The sequence below is a fragment of the Melitaea cinxia genome, chromosome 26 (genome assembly GCF_905220565.1).
Source record: "Melitaea cinxia chromosome 26, ilMelCinx1.1, whole genome shotgun sequence".
Classification (NCBI taxonomy): Eukaryota; Metazoa; Arthropoda; class Insecta; order Lepidoptera; family Nymphalidae; genus Melitaea; species Melitaea cinxia.
This window is the reverse complement of record NC_059419.1, coordinates 430,738-453,064: the sequence shown is the minus strand read 5'-3', so window position 1 is coordinate 453,064 and position 22,327 is coordinate 430,738. Positions and strand designations below refer to the sequence as shown.

At 37.9% G+C, this 22,327-nt stretch overlaps 1 protein-coding gene across 1 annotated transcript in view; it reads left to right on the top strand.

Annotated features, from left to right (window-relative positions):
* Nucleotides 1-22,327, top strand: part of LOC123666382 (calsyntenin-1) — a 50,242-nt gene that overhangs the window by 12,198 nt on the left and 15,717 nt on the right. Inside the window, exons 4-19 of the mRNA XM_045600477.1 lie at nt 1,583-1,800; nt 2,556-2,702; nt 5,559-5,759; nt 7,697-7,777; nt 9,265-9,447; nt 10,028-10,155; nt 11,225-11,405; nt 11,729-11,866; nt 12,405-12,537; nt 13,088-13,281; nt 13,523-13,695; nt 14,394-14,510; nt 15,032-15,180; nt 18,173-18,370; nt 21,114-21,312; nt 21,826-21,976. Of these exons, the coding sequence (XP_045456433.1) occupies nt 1,583-1,800; nt 2,556-2,702; nt 5,559-5,759; nt 7,697-7,777; nt 9,265-9,447; nt 10,028-10,155; nt 11,225-11,405; nt 11,729-11,866; nt 12,405-12,537; nt 13,088-13,281; nt 13,523-13,695; nt 14,394-14,510; nt 15,032-15,180; nt 18,173-18,370; nt 21,114-21,312; nt 21,826-21,976 (2,591 nt within the window). The remainder of the gene's footprint in view (nt 1-1,582; nt 1,801-2,555; nt 2,703-5,558; nt 5,760-7,696; nt 7,778-9,264; nt 9,448-10,027; nt 10,156-11,224; nt 11,406-11,728; nt 11,867-12,404; nt 12,538-13,087; nt 13,282-13,522; nt 13,696-14,393; nt 14,511-15,031; nt 15,181-18,172; nt 18,371-21,113; nt 21,313-21,825; nt 21,977-22,327) is intronic.

Genomic DNA, 22,327 nt, shown 5'->3' with positions numbered 1-22,327 from the left:
ATGTATGAAATAAATAAATAGATTACAATAAACAAAGTAATGTCCCTAGTGTAGGCCGAGAGAAACCTCTCGGAAAAGGATGTCTTGATGATTGACAAATTTTCCTTCAATTAAGCACTGTTCGTACTGTATGATGCAGTGCTAGTCGAAATTAAATTGTACAACCATCTTCACTGTCCTATTTTGCTATGTTCCGACAATCTGCAAATTCTGACAAGAAATTATTGGACTTGCCAACATCTTACCATTCAAGATAATGGACAAAGAAAATTGTACTTTATCATTGTAAATGCGTAATGGTTATTGAGTTGTCCCTTTTCTCATTAGAACAGAGTAGTTAAAACAACACTTCCAGTAATCCATCATTGTTCGCTAAACCGCTGTGTCATTGTTTAATAAGATACACATGTTCTAACGTTATGTTAGGTTAGGATGACGTGACAAACATAGGATGCCTGGAACCTAAATTTAATACTCATCAGCATAGTTTTTAATTTTATGACTGTAACGCTTTTAGAGCGAATATTTTCTGATTTAAATTAAAATGAAACGGTATATAGAATCGTACCTATTTTTTGTAGTTGGTCAGAAACGTAGATGAGGAAAATTCGTGTATGGAATTTTATGTCGACCACATTAAATTGCCTCTACATTGCCATTGGTGATAGTATCTCGACTTTCTGCCACATGAAATCAAGGAACACCGACCTAGATTCTAAATAACATTTTTCTTTTGTCATATATAAATATTTATAGTATCTAAATATATATCCAAGTTCTTAAGAAATTTCAAATATTGTAGGTTTTATTTCAGTAAAGCTCTATTCCTGTTTTGTAAAGCGTCGATTGTTGGAATAATTTCTATAAACAAAAGTCGAACAAATAAAAAATATTAAAAGTGCTGCCTCGGTGAAATGCTCTGGGGCATAGACATTCATAAATATTTCACTTCTAGTTTAAAATAAACCATCGTGCCAACGATTGTTCTGCTGTAGTGGTGATGAGATATCCTACAACGCGGGTTCCGTTCTCACTCAGATCAGATATTTGCCTTTGTAGACCTTCTGGTTTCTGGTCGGGAAGTTTCCCCTATAGAGTATTCTTAACGTACCTGAAATAGTGAATAGGTGTAAAGTCATAGGCGTAGATTGTTATCACTAATACTTGGAACCCATCGTTTCTCTTAATAGGAAAATTATCCGCCAATCTGCAGACCTACAATAGCGTAAGAGACTTTAAAAAATTCAATAATCAATTCAAATGTACTTTTAACTTCATCTTCTATTCTTACTTCATCTTCTGTTTTCATCAAGACAGATTGGTTAATGCGATGGCATATATTTATCAATTTACAAGGATTTTATTCTTTTTAAACTGACTTAAAAAGTAAGAATTCCCAATTCGACTGTATTTTTGTTATGTTTGTTACCTCAGTACTTTTTACTGGGTGTACTAATTTTGATAATTCTTTCTTTTCTCAAATTTAGCGCTTGTCCTGTGTTCTATTTAAATTTAATCGAGATCTGTTGAGAAGTTTTCAATCGTCAATAAAATTATTGAAATAAATTATAATTTCTTCCAGCGTACCAGTCCACATAACAGTGACGGATGTTAACGAATTCGCGCCAGTCTTCAGCCAGACGGCGTACGTCCGTTCTGTGGACGAGGGCAAGTTGTACGACGAAATCGTGCGAGTGGAGGCAACCGACCGCGACTGCACGCCGCGGTACGGGGATGTTTGCAAGTACGAGATACTGAACGACGGTGATAGGAACCAGCCCTTCACGATCGATAATGAAGGTAAGATCTTTGGATAAATTTAAGTTATTTTGGGGCTATTATGTCTTTGGCACATTGATAAAGATTAGTACTAAACTCTAATACAAAGCTGTTGAGAAGAAGCCAGTATTGCTGCTGTATTTATCTTTAGTGAATTAGCCTAAACCAAACTCCCAAAAAAGGTATTCTGAAGAAGCTGCTCTAATTGTTTCTTTTCTAAAAAAGAGTCCGACAGCTGGAAGCCACTATTTCTCTTTCGGGGTGGCCTATTTCCTCTTTCCTTCCTTCTCAATTATATTGTTTAGACTTTCTTTCTATTTTAATTCAGTGCATTTACGAAGTTTGAAAATCGGTTGGCAAAGGTGCTCCGTTTACTTACTTTAACCAAAAAAAACATAGTCCCTAGCAATTCAAGATAACATATATAAATATATGGTTTTCTAATGTTTACGCGAATTTCACTCATTATAATGTAACAACTTTTTTGGATTTTCTCGCGATCTATTGGGTTTTTTAAATGCCCGATGTTTCGGATACCTTACAGCAACCATAGACACCTATAGATGTATCCAGTAGTCCTCCTATAAATATTTACAGGATATACATATATAAATACAGGATAGCATTGAACCCGGCTTCAGTGGCGACAGTACGAAATTGAAATTACGTGCCAGACACTAGGCTATTTAATCTCAAACATAAGTAACACCAGCTGTCACATAAATCAAATAATCTTTAATTTAAACAGGCATATATCATAATAATTAATGTCGCAGGTGTGATCCGCAACACGGAACAGCTGGAATACGAAAAGTCCCACAACCACATTTTGTCTGTGGTTGCTTACGACTGTGGCATGATGCAGTCAGCGCCCGTCATGGTCACCATCAAGGTCAACAAACCCTGCCGAGCTGGATGGAAAGGTAAGCAGTTTTCATTGACGAAGATGAGACGACACGTGGGCGCCGCGGTCACAGCACCGGCCGTTGTGCTTGTGGTCATGAGTTTGAGCCCAATATTTAGTAGAAAATCCTACTGGGAGCCGTTGAGTGTGAAACGGTTATGAAGTAGGACATAGCAAGAAATATCCTGCTCAAAATCTGGAGCAGTCTGAAAAGGGGAAGCAAATCGTACCTTGCAGAACATTGCAGCCAAATATTACTGATCTTAAGTAGTGTTGTGTTCCTGTGACGAGTGAGGTGATAACAGCTATGGTTGTTTGCCACCTTAAACATATTTGGCTAGCCCGTTAGCGTAGTTTGCAGTGACACTGCTTATTCTCCTGGCGGTATGAGTTTGATTCCCGTTATCTATTTCATTGGTCTATTGCAGACGATTTAGACAGTGTCAGAAAGACACTTCGTCGCCTAGGACATTCTTCAGGAAACGTAGACCTCACTGGCTAGGCCCACAGGAACGACGAGTCGATACGTATGGAGCCAGTGCGGGTGCAGGAGTTTTTCGCATTTTAGAGCTATGCCACGAAAGCTTGACGGAGACCCCATTCAGGGTTTCAAATGAAGTTTTCCCTCTCCAGGACCCTGACGATTTTGAACCAGGTTTATCCCTCGGTTGCTTTTTACGACCCCCACGGGTGATGCTATTCTACTCGGTCGACACCACACGGCTCGTTATCTCACGGCATTAAAATATGCAGCCATATCATTGTAGGAACAGATGACTGTATGTGTTATAGATATTTATGTGTTCATCGTGTATCATTACCGTCCATTCATTATCCTACTTAACTTATCTCAGAATGAACACATTTCAAATGTGTGTTGGTATCTCCTATCGATTCAGGTTGAACAAACTTTCGTCCCTTATTATACCTTCGTCAAAATGTATGTTTATATGCCTAACTCGTATTTATAATTTAATTTCAGTTGATCCTCGTATATATCGCGTGAATAAATTATTATTGTTAATAATATTAATTATTTTCGCCATCAATAAATACAGTAAATAAATATATATTAAGATGATCTTGAGCGTCTTCGGTGCGACAAAGCCAGCCCTGCGGTCACCAACCCGCCTGCCCAGCGTGGTGATTATGGGCAACACATATGAGTTCACGCCATTTTTGGCACGAACTTGTGGAGGCCTATATCCAGCAGTGGACATGGCTGAAGTGAAGATAATCTAAGAGTGTTTGTGTTACTAAGTAAACCCCTTAGTTACATGAAACAAGTACCCAACATAATCAAATTCACTATAATTTCATTTTATTTATAATATGAAGTAACTATCATTTGGCAAATAAAATAAACATACAGCGTTATCGTTTACGCTCCATTTAACTTCAATGGAAATTTCCGACCTTTTCGTAATGGAATAAATTAATATATATATTGAAAACGTTTGAGAAACTGAAAACTTTGATGTTTTTTTTTTGTAAATATTTTATTTTGACGTGAATATTTTATTTTCAATCTTAATATCGAAAATACATTACTTATTTAACTTTATTCTCAATATCTATATATTAATACGTGAAGCAAAAACTTTGTACCCCTTTTTACGAAAATAACGCGAACATAGGAGTGTGAAATTTCGCACACTTATAGTTTATACAGAGAAAGAGTGAAGAATGTTGATATTTTTTTTTTGAATTAGGCATAAAAACACATTAAATCAATAAAAAACCTTACACACACTACCATATATTATACATGACACACACACACACATATAGATATACGCTTTTGTTTATTAATATAGAAGTATAGTCTTTGACAATAGAACCTTAATAATTTTAAAACTTATAATTTAAATATGGAGCAGCCCGACTGGGGTAGTACCTCGACCTTACAGAAGGTCACAGCAAAATAATACTGTTTTCAAGCAGTATTGTGTTCCTGTTGGTGAGTAAGGTGACCAGCTCCTGGGGGGATTGGGGATTGGGTCGGCAACGCGCTTCTGGTGTTGCAGACGTCTATAAGCTACGGTAATCTCTTACCATCAGGTGAGCCGTACGCTTGTTTGCCGACCTAGTGATATATAAAAAAAAAAATCATGGTCCAATTTCGACCACTGGGCTACCATTAGTATCAATAAATAAGTATCTATAACATATCCACGGTCTCTTCCTAAGATAAGCAACCTGATTCTTGTGTTATAGATAAAAGCATACAAACATTACATATAAAATAGATATATATGTTACATCCAGACTCGTAGCAGGAATCGAATCCATAACTCACGGAGCAGAGAACGGGATCACTGCAAACTGCGAGAACCGGCTTGTATATGAGTTCGCTATATGTGATAATGGAACCAAAACACTATAAATATATTAATTCATTCATATATCAGCGTCATATATAATGCATCGCAATTAACCCTCGGAGATTGTCTGAGGGATGTCATTTGAATATCTTGCCGTGACATTAATTGGAGATCCAGAAACACAGGACAAGTACACGTACCATAACAATTAATATGTTAATATTACGTGTAATATGTCTTTACTAATCAACTGTGGAGAATTCTCCCGCTAAGCATGGGGTTGATAACGTAAGGAGATGGTATATGAAAGATATTTGATTTATAAGCATCGAATTATGTAACTGAAAATTCTGCAGCTTGCTTAAAGCCTTTTGCTGTCTCAGAACAAAAAGAAAAGAATATTCTATGACTTTAGGCACACGCAAAGTTCATTTGATCACGGGTACATGAAAAACTTTAACATATTTTTTTGTGAAGGTTTTTGATTTTATATTTTAGAAGAAGATACGTAACACTGCTTTAATGATTTCTGTACATGTATAAATATCTAGGTCTTGCGGAACGCGTGGACTACGCCCCAGGCACCGGACCCCTGGCCCTGTTCCCCGCAGCGAGGCTGGAGGCCTGCTCCAGTGACGAGAGGTGTCCCGGAGTGACCCGCATCCAAGCCGCCGTGACATTACAGGCTTCCCGGGCTGGTGTCGCTTGCGACCGGGATACTTACAGCTTGCATTCACAACGAAATATCTGTGGTAAGGGACTAATTGAATACTACTATAATATTATAATATGTTATTATGAGTGACAATCGCTCGCTATCAGGTGTACGTGATACCAACCGGGATCGACGGCTCAACGTGCTCTCCGAGGCACGGCGGGGAGACCTACAAGGACAGACATTCAAACCGGAAAGAAATGTTTGTACAAATACAACGGGTTTCTGTAAAGAACTCACTATAGACGGCGACACGGTCGTTTAGACCGAAAATAAATACATCATATAAAAAATTTCGATCTAGTGGGTACATCGTTCCATAGTTTAATTGGCTGGAGCACCGACACGGTCAGTCAGGGATGCAGGTTCGATCCCCGTCGGAACGGTCGATTTTTAATATCATATTAAAAAAATGCTTAGAATTTCCTAATGTGTGGGTAACACAAAAATAAAATCGTACAAATTCAAAACATGTGGTGTATAAAATAAGTCGTTCCTAAACTTTCACGTTTTCTTATAACATTCCCATCTACCGCAGATCAAGAAATAAATTGAAATAAGGATCCCAAATTAAATACAAACACAATTTTCCTTTTCATCAAGATACACGTCGCAATCCTTATTAATCAACTTTAAAAGGAGGTGGTTCTTAATTTGACTGCATATATATCTTTAATGTACTGTGTGGCTACGGTACTAAAGAATTTAGCCACCCCCTCTCTTCCCGTGGGTGTCGTAAGAGGCGACTAAGGGATAACACAGTTCCACTACCACATTGGAACTTAAAAAGCCGACCTGTGGCGGGATAACCATCCAACTGCTAGCTTTGAAATAAACAGGCCGAAGACGGGCAGCAGCGTCTTCGGTGCGACAAAGCCAGCACTGCGGTCACCAACCCGCCTGCCCAGCGTGGTGACTATGGGCAAAACACATGAGTTCACGCTATTTTTGGCGTAAACTTATGGAGGCCTATGTCCAGCAGTGGACTGTGATAGGCTGTAATGATGATATCTTTAATGTGTAACTCATATTGTTCACTGAGCGTACATATTCTAGTGATTATTCATACATTTTAAAGCTTTTCTTATAAGTATTTGTGCTTGTCGATAAAATACAAATATTTTCCATTTGCCCTGAGTCTTAGAAACAATCAGATTGTTTAATTTTATATCGAAACTAAATAGAAGTTTACAGTTACGTTAGGAGAGACGAACAGGTGCGTCTAATGGATTAGTGTTGTACAAGCCGGTGGGAATCTTAAACGTTGAGGATAAATTAACTTGTAATTAACAAACGATGTGCGAAGTTTCGATTGAAATTTGCTTCGATTGTAATGGATTAGGTGTTATAATGCGTTGTACGTGTTGCGTTGTATTATGAGTTTCTCAAACATAAAAAAACAAACAAACTGCAATGCCACCAAGTTGACGAAGTCAATTGAATCCGCATCATCAAGAACAACTCAAAAATTATACAATAATACTCTTTATTGTACACAGCAACAATCAACACAATGACATATTACAAATAAAAAAACAGTGTACAAAGGCGGTCTTATCGCTAGAGTAGCGATCTCTTCCAGACAACCTTTGGGCATAGCGGACACAGCGTAGTGAAAGCGGTAGGGAAGTGTACACATAGAAGTGACAATTATAGTGTCACCTAGAACTTCCTCAGGTTAATCTTTCTGAGGTCACACATAACAAAATAATTCGTTTAAATAAGTAAAGAAGCCACTGATAAAACCGTCACAATAGAACAATCTGTTTCCCTACTATCAATTAATGTCTATCGAAACTAATATTTTTCGTCTACATTTTTTACCTATAACAGAGGTTGTTGCAAACCTCTGTTATAGGTTAAAAAGATACAATTAAAATATAACTAATTTCACACCTGAAAATTAAGACATTACATGTGTTTTTAAATATTTTCTCTTACGTTTTTTTTTAATTGTCACCATTTTGTCTCTAGGTGTTGACGCGAAGACAGTCGACTTGCTGCCGAGCCCAGGCGTGGGTAACGAGTGGGCCAAGTCTCTGAAACCAGACTCAGGTTGGTTTTACACAATTATTTTATTAACTTACTGTAAGACTTACTAAAAGGAATTAGAAATATGCCATCCTGGTTTTTTCTCAGTTCTACAATTCTCTAACCCCTCTATCTTTGTACATTTTTTTTTTTAAATTTTAAAGCCCGAATACGGATATCAGATCAAGAAAAATCGGTAACAATGTCCGAAAATCGTAAAATTTGCGTAAAACTGAAAGTCCTTTTTCGTGGTAATAAAAACTATCCCACTAACACTTTGTGGTAAGTGTCGAACATTCTGGTTATCTCATTAATTCGACGAAAACATTTTACTTGAGATATCTTTCTCATATTTTACAACAGATTAAAAAATTTCATACTTAGTTTTGTCAAAATAAAGTTCTCATTATCATATTTACTCTTTATCAACTATTATTCATGCAATAAAAAAATAAAACTTGTAAATGAAAACTTGCTAAAATGAACCAGTAAGTGTAAAACACAAAAACAACTAATTTGCGAAAATAGGTACATATAATTAGTACTTACAAAAAAGTAACACACTAGTGTGTAAAGGAAAGAGCGTCACACAATTACTGTAATAAATATTTCAATAAAAACATGGAAATCAATCAATTACATGAATAAACTTTGCGAGACCGATACACGATTGTTTGTATTTCATCGAAAAATAAATAACGTCGATTCTGTGTTCACAAAAATATGAGAATCCACATCTATTGGTTTATTTGTACATTAATAATACGAAAACAATACAAAACTAAATTGATAGCAAATATTTGCATAATTAATATTCGCTTATAGGTCACGAGCATTATTTTTTACATAACCTGATGGTAAGCGATTATTGTAACCTATAGACACTTGAAAATATCAGAAACGTCGAAAACGCGTTGCCGACCCTATCCCCAATTCCCCCCAGGAGCTCTGGTCACCTTACTCACCAACAGGAACACAACACTGCTTGAAAGCAGTATTAGCTGTGATTTTCTATAAGGTAGGTATTTCCCCAGTGGGGCCGCTTCATATATTGAGCAGGAAATTTCCTGCTGTGCCCTACCTCAGTTAATTTACTGGCTAAGAGCAATTTCCAACTAAAATACACAATGTTGCCTGCACTCGACTGTTCTCTGTTTTGCGGGTGGCAACACTTCCAGTGGTCAGTAATACCAAAAAAAAGCTAACAATATTCCTTAAACTAAAAAGTAAATAAATAATCGGTGTCGACTCCTGTCTACTCAATCGCTCTTGATAACTTTGATATCGCGATATAGGATACGTACAGTTTTCTCTAGTTTGTATGTCGCGAGATAGATGTCGCCACAACCATAGTGTAGTGTAGGAGTTAATTCCTTACCCTACACTATTTGCTTGAAGAAGTATTTCAGAATTTCTACTGTACTTGAAGGTCCTGTTTGAAGTAAAAAAGTGATTTACTATATTTAAATTTGTCAAAAAACATAGTTTCAAACAAATGTTAGTTAATCCAGGGCGTGACGGCGAGCAAATGTTCGAATTCGACGGAGAGTCCACATCAGCGGTGGTCCCGGAGTCCATCCTGGAACATTCCCTTGGAAGTACCTTCTCCATTTCGACCTGGATGCGCCACGCTCCACCTCCAGACCACGATAAACATAGAAAGGAACACGTGCTCTGCTTGGCTGATGATCATAGTAAGTTCATATTATATACTCTAAAACCATAAACTGTCAAACAAATTTAATCACAGAAATGAAATGACATTTATTTGAGACACACACACTACTTATAGACACACAAATATCGCAATCAGCCTCTAACATCCCACCGCTGAGCATAGACCTCTTTCACCATTTAGGAAAAGGATTCAAGCTTAATCCACCACGCTGCTCTACTGCAGGTTGACGGATATGTTCCCTGCTATGAGTAACGATTGCTCTGAGGTGTACATGATAACAACCGGGATCGACGGCTTAACGTGCTGTCCGAGGCGCGGTGGGGAGACCCACTAGGACAGACACCCAAACTAGTAAGAAACGTTTATACAAATACAAATATCCATTCCGAGCGGGAGTCGAACCCACAATTCGTCGCTGTTTGATTGTTTTGGTACACAAATAACACAATAACAATAAGAAATGAAGGAAATTAAAGAAAAGACGAACTACAAAAAAAAAACAATATTTCATATACAATATAAAATCCAAATAATAGCACAAGCTTCGTTTGTTAGATTGTTATTTATTATCAGCTAATTAATTTCTCATATTCTAGAAATGAATCGACACCATTACGCACTTTTCGTCCGGAACTGCCGTCTGATTCTTCTCCTGAGGAGAGACTTCGGCGAGGGTGACTTGAACATATTCAGACCAGCGGAGTGGCGTTGGAAGTTGCCTGAGGTACTGTTTACTACTCAATTTTTTTTTTCAATTTACTTACTTTTGCGCGGAACTAAACTATTTTCAATTGCGACCTCTTCACGATGTGAAATATTTGACATTAAAAAAATACAATCACAAAAAAAAATTACTCATAAACTGCACATTAATTTATCAACTACTTTCAATCAAACGAAAACACAAACTAAACCACGTTCGCAATATGATTCATAATACTCGTACTAAACAAATAAATAAACATGATTCTTTATCGCTACCTTTCCCTCTTTTGAGTCATTACCTATTTAAACACATGCGGTCGAACTGTTTGTTACATATTTAATAAAGTCTATATGTACAATACTCATAAGTGAACTGTAATGTTCTTGAGAAATTAAGCTCTTTAAACCTAAAATCCGTTAGCAAAGGAAGGAATTAACTAGTAACCAGTTAAAGATCATAAATGCACCAAATAATTATTTCTTTGTGAATTTTAAAACAGCAGTTTTCAGGTGTTGTGTTCCTAATTTCAGCTTAGAGTTATTCTGTATTAAGAATAAAGTTCTGACCTATCTAGTTACACCTTGTCTGTTTATTATTCAAAAGATAACGGTTCTGCACTTAATCTACTTTTCAGCCTCTTAAGTACCAAAGCAAGCTGGCTTGGATAAATAAATAAAAACTTAGGGATAATGTAGGTGACATATTTAATGGATTTGCTGTCTTAACCACCTACCCTTGGACTTATCATATATAAGAGGTCTAAAAAATGGAAGTTACTGAGTAAGAAAATGAGATAATATTCTAGTTAGGCCAGATATACTTGTTATGGCACAAATAAACAGAGATACACATTAAATGTAATAACAATTGAGGAGTAATTAACAAACTAATCTTGACAGTTCCATGTCTGCCAGCCGAAAAAGTTTTATTGGAATTAATTTACCTTAGTTCTTCAACTTTTGCCAAAACTTTTGTTCCTCATCTTTTTATAATCTCGTTCAAAAATATCCTCAACTGAATATCGTGGAGTAGTTCTGAAAAAATTTAAAAACATTATAGTACAATAATGTCATGGTACAATTGCCAGGTGTGCGACAACGAATGGCATCACTACGCCGTGAACGTTCGCTTCCCCAATGTGGAACTGTTCGTGGACGGTGAGCCCTACCGCGCTCCAGATGGCAAGGGGCCGGAGGTCATCGATGACTGGCCTTTGCACCCCGCCCACGGCATCAACACCACCCTGGTCGTGGGAGCTTGCTGGCAAGGTAACCATCACATACGTACCCATACTACTGACTAAATTGTACAAATACTACCAGCTCTAAGGTCTCGAAGATTTATATTCCAGTCTCTTTTTGTATGGCTATGAATATTCGAATACGTTATTTAGATCTTGTTGATTGTCTTGATAGTAAAGCCTTAGAGAAAAAAATGACCATAAATACTCTTCTTAAGTTAAGGTTTTGATCATTAACTTTAACATCCATTACTAAGTGTTTACATTTGCCAGGAACTGGTTAAGATAAATGTCGAAAAAAATTACGAAATCGTGGTATCTCAACTATGCGTGTGTTTGTGTGTATGTCAGGCACAGAAAGCGACATGAAGCACCACCTGCACGGCTGGCTGGCCGGGCTGGGCGTGTTGCCGGGCGCCGTGCAGGCTCCACAGGCTCTGCGCTGTGCCGCTCGCTGCCGAGAGGGTCTCAGTTTGGCTCCCGACCTATGTAAGTACACCCGCCCTCCCCTCCTACTCTCTACCAGAATTCGAACTAGCCTAAAAGAATACAGGACTTTGATAACAACGGTCCTCTATTTTCCTCTACGTCTATTTTCCCTATTTTCCTCTACGTCTAGTCTATAACCAGGTAGGAGTAATAAACGAATTGGAAAAATGGTCCACTAGAACCTTTCTGGTCAGAAGTCAGTAAACATTAAAACTTGGTCCTTACTAAACATAAAGGTATACGTTTAATACAGTAAAGTTTTTATCATTACCGAAAAAAGTAGATCAGCTATTGCTAAAGTTTTGAGCCTTTTACTTCATAACTGAACTGCTATCAAATTAGACACTTGTCCCATATCTTGTGTTAAAAAAATATTTTGCATAAAAAATTCATTCCATAATGATAAACAAGGTATAATGCTAATATCAATTCTTTGCAGAAAACTACAGGATTCTAAACCATTATAGACAAAATAGGGGGGCTATGTCTGATTAAATTTGATATAAACTATCTTCTATTCTATCTTATTGTCTTCCAGACCTAAGATCAGTATCAGTGGAGGGTGACGGCGCAGCGGAAGTAGAGACATTAGTGCGACGTGTGGCTTACGGAGACGCGCGCGCTTTCCCCACGCCTGGTCGCAGAAACGTACACCTAGCTACCACTATCACGTAAGTATTCTGCTAATAAAGAACTACTCAAAAAAAATTGCTAAAGAAATTTAGATTCTTTGTTCAATTGATATGTTCGAAGTCAATTTTTTTTTAACGTTTAGATGGAGAAATGATAAAAGTCAAGATAAAGATAATAATGACCGAATTGAATAAATAAATAAATAAATAAACGGCTCACACTCAACGGCCCTCAGTAGGATTATCACCTGTATCGATGGTCCGGAAACACAATACACAAGTACAAACGCCCAGACCACGGCAAACATCTGTATGGCCTGGATCGAACTGCCAGTGCAACAGCCACAAACCAGTGCTGTGACCGTTGCGCCAAACCATCGTCAATTATATTTATGATAATCGAAATTGCATTTATGGTGCTCAAAAAGTGATAATAACAATAAAGCACATTATAAAATAGTTGGTTAAATTATCAATACATTTTAATATTCTTGAACATGTACACTACTAGTAATAGTTCTAGACTAATTTTATGCAAAATGTGCCAATTTCATAAAATCTAGCAATTTTATCTTATTTATTCTTTCAGTTGCGACAACGGCCGTGTAATCAAAGCTCGTCCCGCGGAGTCCTACGTCATGGTCCTGGCTCCTCAGACGCCCACCATCCTGCTCAACGGCAGCGCGGACGCGGCTCGCGACTACGCGCACTTCCGAGCTGGTCTACCGGTCTTCCCCGATCTGAGGGTCCAAGTGTTGGCCAGATCTGGAGACAGCGTTAGAGGTACGACTTTGGCGCGACGTTGTGTTATTTTAAATTGTTATTATTTAACTTTGACTACGTACTTGGCTAAATGAGAAGTCTGCAAACACACACGTGTTAAGTTTATGTGATCAATTTGTAAAACTGACTTACATCTCTCTTCTCCAAGATATGTCAATTACTCCGATTTATAGACCCAAAATAGAAGTTTTCTGGACACGATTACATAACAGTTAATAAGGATTAACTGTCCCCACAGAAGCGGAGAGCCAGAAGCTGGACTCGTGCGTAGTGTCGGTGTACCCGGCGCTCAACCCCGACCACGAGGCCCTGGCACTGCGCAGCGCACTGCTGCCCGACAGCGACGTGCGCGCCGCGCTCACCCGCGACGGCGTCAGCCTCTCCGGCGCCGACACCGTCGACAACTACCAGAAGGTGACCCGCGCACTACACAACACACTCCACACTACACACTCCACACTACACACTCCAAATTCCACACTACACACTCCACACTACACACTACACACTCCACACTACACACTCCACACTACACACTCCACACTACACACTCTACACTACACACTCCACACTCCACACTACACACTCCACACTCCACACTACACACTACACACTACACACTCCACACTCCACACTACACACTACACACTACACACTCCACACTACACACTACACACTACACACTCCACACTCCACCCTCCACACTACACACTACACACTACACACTCCACACTACACACTACACACTACACACTCCACACTCCACCCTCCACACTACACACTACACACTACACACTACACACTCCACACTCCACACTCCCCACTACGCACTCCCCACTACACACTCCACACTTCACACTCCAAATTCCATATTCTATATACTACAGCCTCTACACTTCATATTACACACTATGTTATACATCCCACGCTTCACACACGTTCACACATTACATGACACGACCGTTCGTACATCTCAACCAAAAATAGTAGTGTTTCATTGCAATACTTACTAATCATACATAGACACACACACACATACACACAATAGTACAGAACAAGTGCACACATCAAGCCAGCACCAACAACAACTGTAACGCCACGTCCCGCGGCAGGTGCTCCGCAACATCGAGTACAGCAACAAGAAGCCCGCGTACTACCTCAACCGCGTGTTCAAGCTGACGTGCTCCGAGCTCAACGGGCGGTTCACCAGCAACGAATACGTACAGACCGTGAGTGTTTCCATTGCTAAGTTTTAACATATTACAAAAAAAAAAATTCGATTCGATTGTACTTTTGATTTGATGATTTTGATTTTCTTTTTTTATACCAGTAGTTCGGCAAACAAGCGTACGGCTCACCTGATGGTAAGCGATTACCGTAGTTTATAGACGCCTGCAACACCAGAAGCATCGCAAGCGCGTTGCCGACCCAATCCCTAATCCCCCCAGTAGCTTTGGTCACCTTACTCACCAACAGGAACACAATACTGCTTGAAAACAGTATTATTTTGCTGTGATCTTCTGTAAGTCAGTAAGTGTATTCCTGCTGTGCCCTACCTCAGTTAAAGCTTGATATTTTAATTGTAAAAAAAGTTGTCGATAAAGTACCAATATCACTTACGGAGAAATATTCCTTTAAAAAACCAAATATATATATAACCAAATATAAATATAAATATATATATATATATATATATATATGAGAAAAGTAGACCGCCGTTCACTAACCCCCCCCCCCCCCCTCCCCCCAGCTGACGGTCGTGCACCCGCGCGCGGCGGGCGACGCGCACGCGCAGCGGCCCGCGGGGCTGGCGGACAAGCTGGACGTCGCCAGGGACAAGGTGGGACATTCTTCTTACACTTATACACTTGGGACTTTTGGGTCAATTTGGGGGTACAAGTAATAAAAAAGTAGTACACTAGAAGGGGTAACATTCTTCAGTCTAATATATACGATTTTATTTTTTGTTACCCACACATTAGGAATTCTAAACATTTTTGAATATCATATCAAAAATTGACCGCTCCAGCGGGGTTCGAACCCGCGTCTCTGACTGACCGTGTCGGCGCTCTAGCCAATTAAGCTATGGAACGATGACATTGTTATGATATTCAAAAATGTTTAGAATTCTTCAGTCTAGTTTCTTTTTGGACCACTGCTTACAAATGTACGTAATTGCTTATGAATTTTGTAAACAAAATATTTAAAAAGTTATAATTTCTTGTGATGTATCTCAACGAAGCAATTCTTTCATAAAGGTCATACAGGTCACTTCGTCTTATGATAAAATTGTAAAAAAAAAATATCTATATATAAAATAAAAATAAATAAATATCTGGCAATGAAAGCTGGCAATGAAATAAACAAGCCGAAGACGGGCAGCAGCGTCTTCGGTGCGACAACGCCAGCCCTGCTGTCACCAACCCGCCTGCCCAGCGTGGTGACTATGGGCAAAACACATGAGTTCACACCATTTTTGGCGTGAACTTGTGGAGGCCTATGTCCAGCAGTGGACTGCGAGTAGATGCTATGATGAAAAAAAATATCAAGTATTATAATCAATACATTAAAATAAAAATGTAGCGGATCGCTGTATGTACATGGAAGATATATAAGAAAAAATAGGCTAAGCTCTAGACTAGGAAAAACCGAATTATGGGGTTTTTGGGGGTGAAAGGTGGAGGGTGTAGGGGAAGCTATACAAGGTAACACTGCCACACTTCGAAACCCCATTGTTATAGAGATATCCATGGTTAAAGTTTTGAGATTAGAGGAAGGATTTAAAGCTATTATAATACCTTTGAGCTCCGCGTCTGACTTCACCTTAGCTCCGACGCTGCGGGCAGTGCAATCCATGCGCCGTTTCGCAACTTTATAAGTTATTTTCGAACAGGAGTACGTAAAAACGGTCTCGACTCCAAGATGTTCAACAAACGATACAACTTGCGGTAACCAGGTGTTATATTCACATTTCGCACTTGATATTAACATTTCAGACGTTAAGTTATTGTTTTCACACGGTTTTTTAACAAACGATACAACTGATGTTTAATGACTGAGATATAGATGCTTTAAAAAAAATGGCGCGCCACTTATCGTTTCGCTCCAAAGCAATGTAAGCATAAATTCATTGTTTTTGCTTAAATAACTGTAAAGGCAAAGGTCTAAGAACATACAGCCTTGTTTCATGTTATGTTTTTTTAATTAAATATATTTTATTTACTGTTATAAAATTACGTCGATAAACGGTGCAATTTTTAAATTAGATAGGTTAGGGTTATTTTTATTTTGTAACAAAACTATGTCGATAAACAGTGTAATTTTTAAATTAGATAGGTTAGGGTTATTTTTTTTTTTTTTTTTTTTGTAACATAACTATGTCCGTGTAATTTTTAAATTAGATAGGTTAGTTATTTTTTTTTTTTTTTAGTAACAAACTATGTCTATAAACGGTGTAATTTTTAAATTAGATAGGTTAGGGTTTTTTTTGGAACGGAATTATGCCTGTAACTTAAATTAAGTGGAATCATGAGACATCAGGTTGAAATTATTATAATTTTTATTATTTTTAAACATATTATTTTTATTTTTTAAATATATACCTTTACTCATTATCATTCTTTTGAAATATACAATCTGAACAAACAATTGTGTAAAATATTTTTATAGAAACATAAATGAAATTAAAAATATGTAGTCAATTTTTAAAATTAATGGTCTATAATTTTAAATTATAGTATCGAAACTAATTTATATATTAGAGTTATTATCACAATCAAGATGGATTCATTGTTAATTATTAATGTATTTAGTCTCATAAACTTTGCTTCAGAATTAATATTTAATACTACTAAAAATATAGTAAAGGTGTTGTACTACATTTGGTTTTAGTTAGTATTTGTTGCAAAAAAGTTATATGCTAAACTAATAAACAGTAAACGTAATAAGTATGTACTGCATAAACATAATTAAAAATATGTAATCAATTTTCAAAATCTTTTGGTCTACAATTTTAAATTGTGGTATCGATTACTGCAGGTTCAAAGCAGGGCAGAGTTGTATATACAATATTAATTATAAACCATGTACATTAACTACATTAATACTTTTATGTTTAATTTTGCGTTTAATAATTTTCCACCATTAGTACTGGCAGTTTCATTTAAGTCACTTGTTAGTTCACTTGCCATTGTTATTATATTTAATATAGTATTGAAGATTTAAAAACTATACGAAAATAAACGTGTTTACTTGTTTAGTAATTAATATTTTTTAATTGTTGTTTTAAAATTTATCCCCAATAAGGAAAGACAAGGGACTATAATCCATACAGCCTAGTTTGAATTTGTAAGTTTCGTTCTGATATAACACAAGGCCGGAGCCAAGTCTGAAGTAACTTCATTTTTCTTCTTAATATTTTTAAAATTTTTGATATGTCAATTATGTCATAATAATTATTGTCATATAATAAAATTTTAAATTAGATAGGTTAGGACTATTTTTTTTTTGTAACGTTATTATGCCTATAAAGAGCCCCCTTTTTTTTTAAACGCGCCCCCTTTTTTTAAATTTTTTTTTATTCATGTCATGTTTTTCACATCACTATTTTTTTTTAATTTATTTATTGTCATATAAAATGAACTAAAATATTGAGTATTTTTCGTATATAACAGTAAATAAATAAAAATAAAATATATTTAAGTAAAAAACATAACAAGTAATAAGACTGTATGATCTTAGACCTTTGCCTTTATGGAGTATGCGTAAATAATATAAGTTATGCGGACGACATGGTACTGCTGAGTGCGTCAATCAGTGGAATGAGACAGCTGGTACAGACATGTGAGGATTACGCGTGTTATCATGGCTTAAAATATAACGTTTTAAAAAGCAAATGCATGGTCTTTGAGGCTATCGGAACAAAATGCCCCCCGAATGGCCCACCCGTGCTTCTCTCTGGTATACCCTTAAAAATGGTGGAGCAATTTAAGTATCTAGGGCATATAGTTACTACTTGTCTCAAGGATGATGCAGACATTGGGAGGGAGCGGAGGGCACTGTCAGTTAGAGCGAACATGTTAGCTCGAAGGTTTGCTCGTTGCTCAGCCCAAGTAAAGATAACACTTTTTAGAGCATATTGTACCTCGTTTTATACGTGTAGCTTATGGGCTGACTACACAAAGAAAAGATACAGTGACCTCCGTGTCCTCTACAATAATGCATTCAGGATACTGTTGGGGCTGCCCCGATGCTGCAGCGCCTCAGGCATGTTTGCAGACGCAAGAACCGACTGCTTCCACACCACCATGCGTAAGCGATGCGCATCTTTTGTGCGTAGAGTAAGGGGTTGCCAAAACAGTGTGCTGAAGATGATCGCGGAGCGTTTTGACTGCTTCTACCTCCGGCATTGCTGCGATAGACACCTTGCGATACAAATGCCGGAGCGAAAGCTTTAAATATTAATTATTATTATTATTCATATTGGACATTGTGTGATTGTAATTAGTTTCATTTTATTATTGTAATTGTATTTTTCAAATTGTCGTGACATTTATTAATTTTATTTTATTTAAGTTGTATTTGCCTTAGATATCGAAGTGAACAATACATTAGAATCATATTATATGTTTTTATTGGGTACATGTTTTTATTTTTAAATAGTAAAATTTACGTGTCCGTTGTATGTATGCACATCTATTTTATTAAATATCATATTTGACATTGTGTTGCTGTAATTAGTTGTTTTAGTTTTTATATAATGAAATTATTGTTAAAATTATTTATTTGTATTAGGTATTGTATATTATTAATGTGATTTTATTATTTTATTATTGTATTTTACAAATTGTCGTGACATTCATTAATTTTTCTAGTTGTTATAAGAATTGTTTAAGAGGAATTGTTTTATGGGTCAATTGTTACCTGAAATAAAGAAATTATTATTATATTATTTATACGTATTTAAACAAAAACAATGAATTTATGCTAACTTTGTTTTGGAGCGAAACGATAAATGGATTGTCATTTTTTATTGCAACATCTATTTCTCAGTTGTTAAACATTAATGTATCGTTTGTTAAAAAACCGTGTTTTCACACGTTATTTCACACGTTAAATTAACGTGTGAAATTTTAAAATCATGTGTGAAATATGAAAGTAATATGTGAAAACTACGGAACGGAGTATGAGTAACGTAAGTTGTATCGTTTGTTGATCTTGGAATCGAGATCGTTTTTATTTTGAAAATAACGTATGAAACGTGAAAATAACGTGTGAAATGTGAAAATAGCGTGTGAAATGTGAAAAAAACTCGTGTGAAATGTGAAAATAACGTGTGAAAGCTACGATTTTTTTTCTAACCTCAAAACTTTGGGGGTTCCGAAGTGTGACAGTGGTACCAGGGGTAACGTTCCGCACCCTTCACCCTCCCCTTCCCCCCACGGTCCCGAAATTCGGTTTTTCCTAGTCTAAAGCTTTACCGAAAAAATGTATTAAAACCTTTATCAAGGCAAATAGCAGCCAAAACAATGGTTGCTATAATTTTTGTCTGTGCGTTTGTGCACGCTAATCTCAGAAACGGCTTATCCGATTCAGATGTGGTTGTCATTAATATATTGTGGTAAGCTTTACTCTACATTTATCAATCGTGTAAAAAATCAGTTTTTTTTTATGTACAGTTTGTTTTTTAATTTTTTTATATTTCGTAATATTTTAATTGTAATTAGTTTTAAATAATTTTGTCAATTAAGCATGTGAACGCATTGACAATACTGTGTAATATGTCATTTTTAATGCAAATGAAAATTATTATTGCTATTGAAGTGAAACTTCTTTAAAATCGTTGTGATTTGAAAGTCGATGAAACGAAAATGTATCACGGTAAAAACGATTAGAATAAGATAGAATACATTACTGTTCGAAACGTGTAATCGACGCGTTCCGCATGGCGCTTACGATCTTTTTCTACCGACGGTGATCATCATCGGTAGAGCGAATCGCAACGACCTACCGTCAATCGACTTCTGAAACAAAACTTCTTTACGCATACTCGACTTGGGGAGTAAGTTGGTGCAAGCTTGACGAGGACGTTACGAAACGCGTGACCGGGCGAGCCGAACGGAAGTTGAAAGGGAGATATAAGTTAATGAAGATAGATAGAGAGAGGGATGGGGGGTGATATTATACGAGGTCTGTTCAAAAAGTATCGCGAATTTTGTATTTTTTAAAAAAGTATTTATTTATTCATAAATATCTATTTTGTCTCCTTCAATGTAATCCCCTTTGGATATATGGCACTTGTGCCATAGTTTTTCCAATCCTTCGAGGAGGAAGGCACTTAAAAAAAATCATTTTTCGTGATCTTGCCGTCTTTATCTCCTCCCTCAATCGTGGCGTAGCTTCGTCCTTTCATAGGCCTCTTCAGTTTCGGGAACAGGAATTAGTCACAGGGAGCCAGGTCTGGGAAATACGGTGGCTGTGGGACCATTACTGTATTGTTTTTAGACAAATATTCGCACACAAGCAACGATGTGTGAGCAGGGGCGTTATCATGGTGCAAAAGCCAGTTTTTGTTCTTTCACAAATCCGGGCATTTCTGGCAGATTACTTCGCGCAAATTGCACATAACTTGCAAGTAATATAGGAATATTGACCGTACTACCCTGTAACCAGAACTCACAATACACCATGCCCCTGCAATCAAAGGAAACTGTGAGAAAAAATTCACGATCCAACGCGCGCTTTTTTCGGTTTTGGCTCATGCGGCAGCTTGCATTAGGATGATTGAGCTTTGATTTCCACGTCATAACCATAAACTCATGATTCGTCACCAGTTATGACCCTCTGGAGCACATTTGGGTCGTCACGGACCGAGTTCAACATCTCTTGAGCAATGTTAACGCGATGCTGTTGGTCGGAATTGAGCAATTTGGCACGAATTTCGCGGCGACCCGCTTCATGCCCAAATCATTAGTTACAATCAAATGGCTTGAGTCAATCGATATGTTTAGGTTCTCGGCAATTTCTCTAACGGTGATTCGACGATTGGACAATACTATTTTCTTCACTTTATCAATGTTTTCGTCTGTTGTTGACGTGTTCGGGTGTCCGGATTGCTGTTCGTCGTTCACATCTTCTCGGCCCTCTGAAAACATTTTGTACTACCGATAAACGTTGCTTTGGTCCAAGGTAACTTCACCATATGCCACAGTCAACATTCGGAATGCGTCCGCGCACTTTATTTTGTTTTACACACAAAATTTAATACAGATTCTTTGATCCAGTTTTAGGAATAGGCAAAAATTGAAGACGAGCTTTGGCTCACATCCAAACAAAGCAGCTGTCAAAAATTTACTAAACATTCAAAATGGCCGACCTTTTCAGCATCAGTATGGGACTTGAGTACTAACATAACGCTACAAAAAAATCAAAAATCGAATATACATAGCCCGAGGAAATTCGAAATCACGATACTTTTTGAACAGACTGTGTATACATACATGTAGATGGATCTAAACAAGTTTAACTTCTGCCGTGTGCGAATAGTGCACAGTGTTGTCGATTCGTTCTGAGAGCGCCGTGTGCCCGCAGCCCGCCGCGGCCCCGCGCGTCTTCGCGGCCCACGCGCTGCGCTCGCCGCACGCGGCCGAGCTGCCCGCCGCGCGCCTGCTGGAGCTGCCGCGGGAGCGCGCCCCCAGTGAGTGTCTCTGTTGAGTGCCGCTCTATACGACTACACTGATCACATACACACTACACTGTTCGCTGCGCTCGCCGCACGCGGCCGAGCTGCCCGCCGCGCGCCTGCTGGAGCTGCCGCGGGAGCGCGCCCCCAGTGAGTGTCTCTGTTGAGTGCCGCTCTATACGACTACACTGATCACATACACACTACACTGTTCGCTGCGCTCGCCGCACGCGGCCGAGCTGCCCGCCGCGCGCCTGCTGGAGCTGCCGCGGGAGCGCGCCCCCAGTGAGTGTCTCTGTTGAGTGCCGCTCTATACGACTACACTGATCACATACACACTACACTGTTCGCTGCGCTCGCCGCACG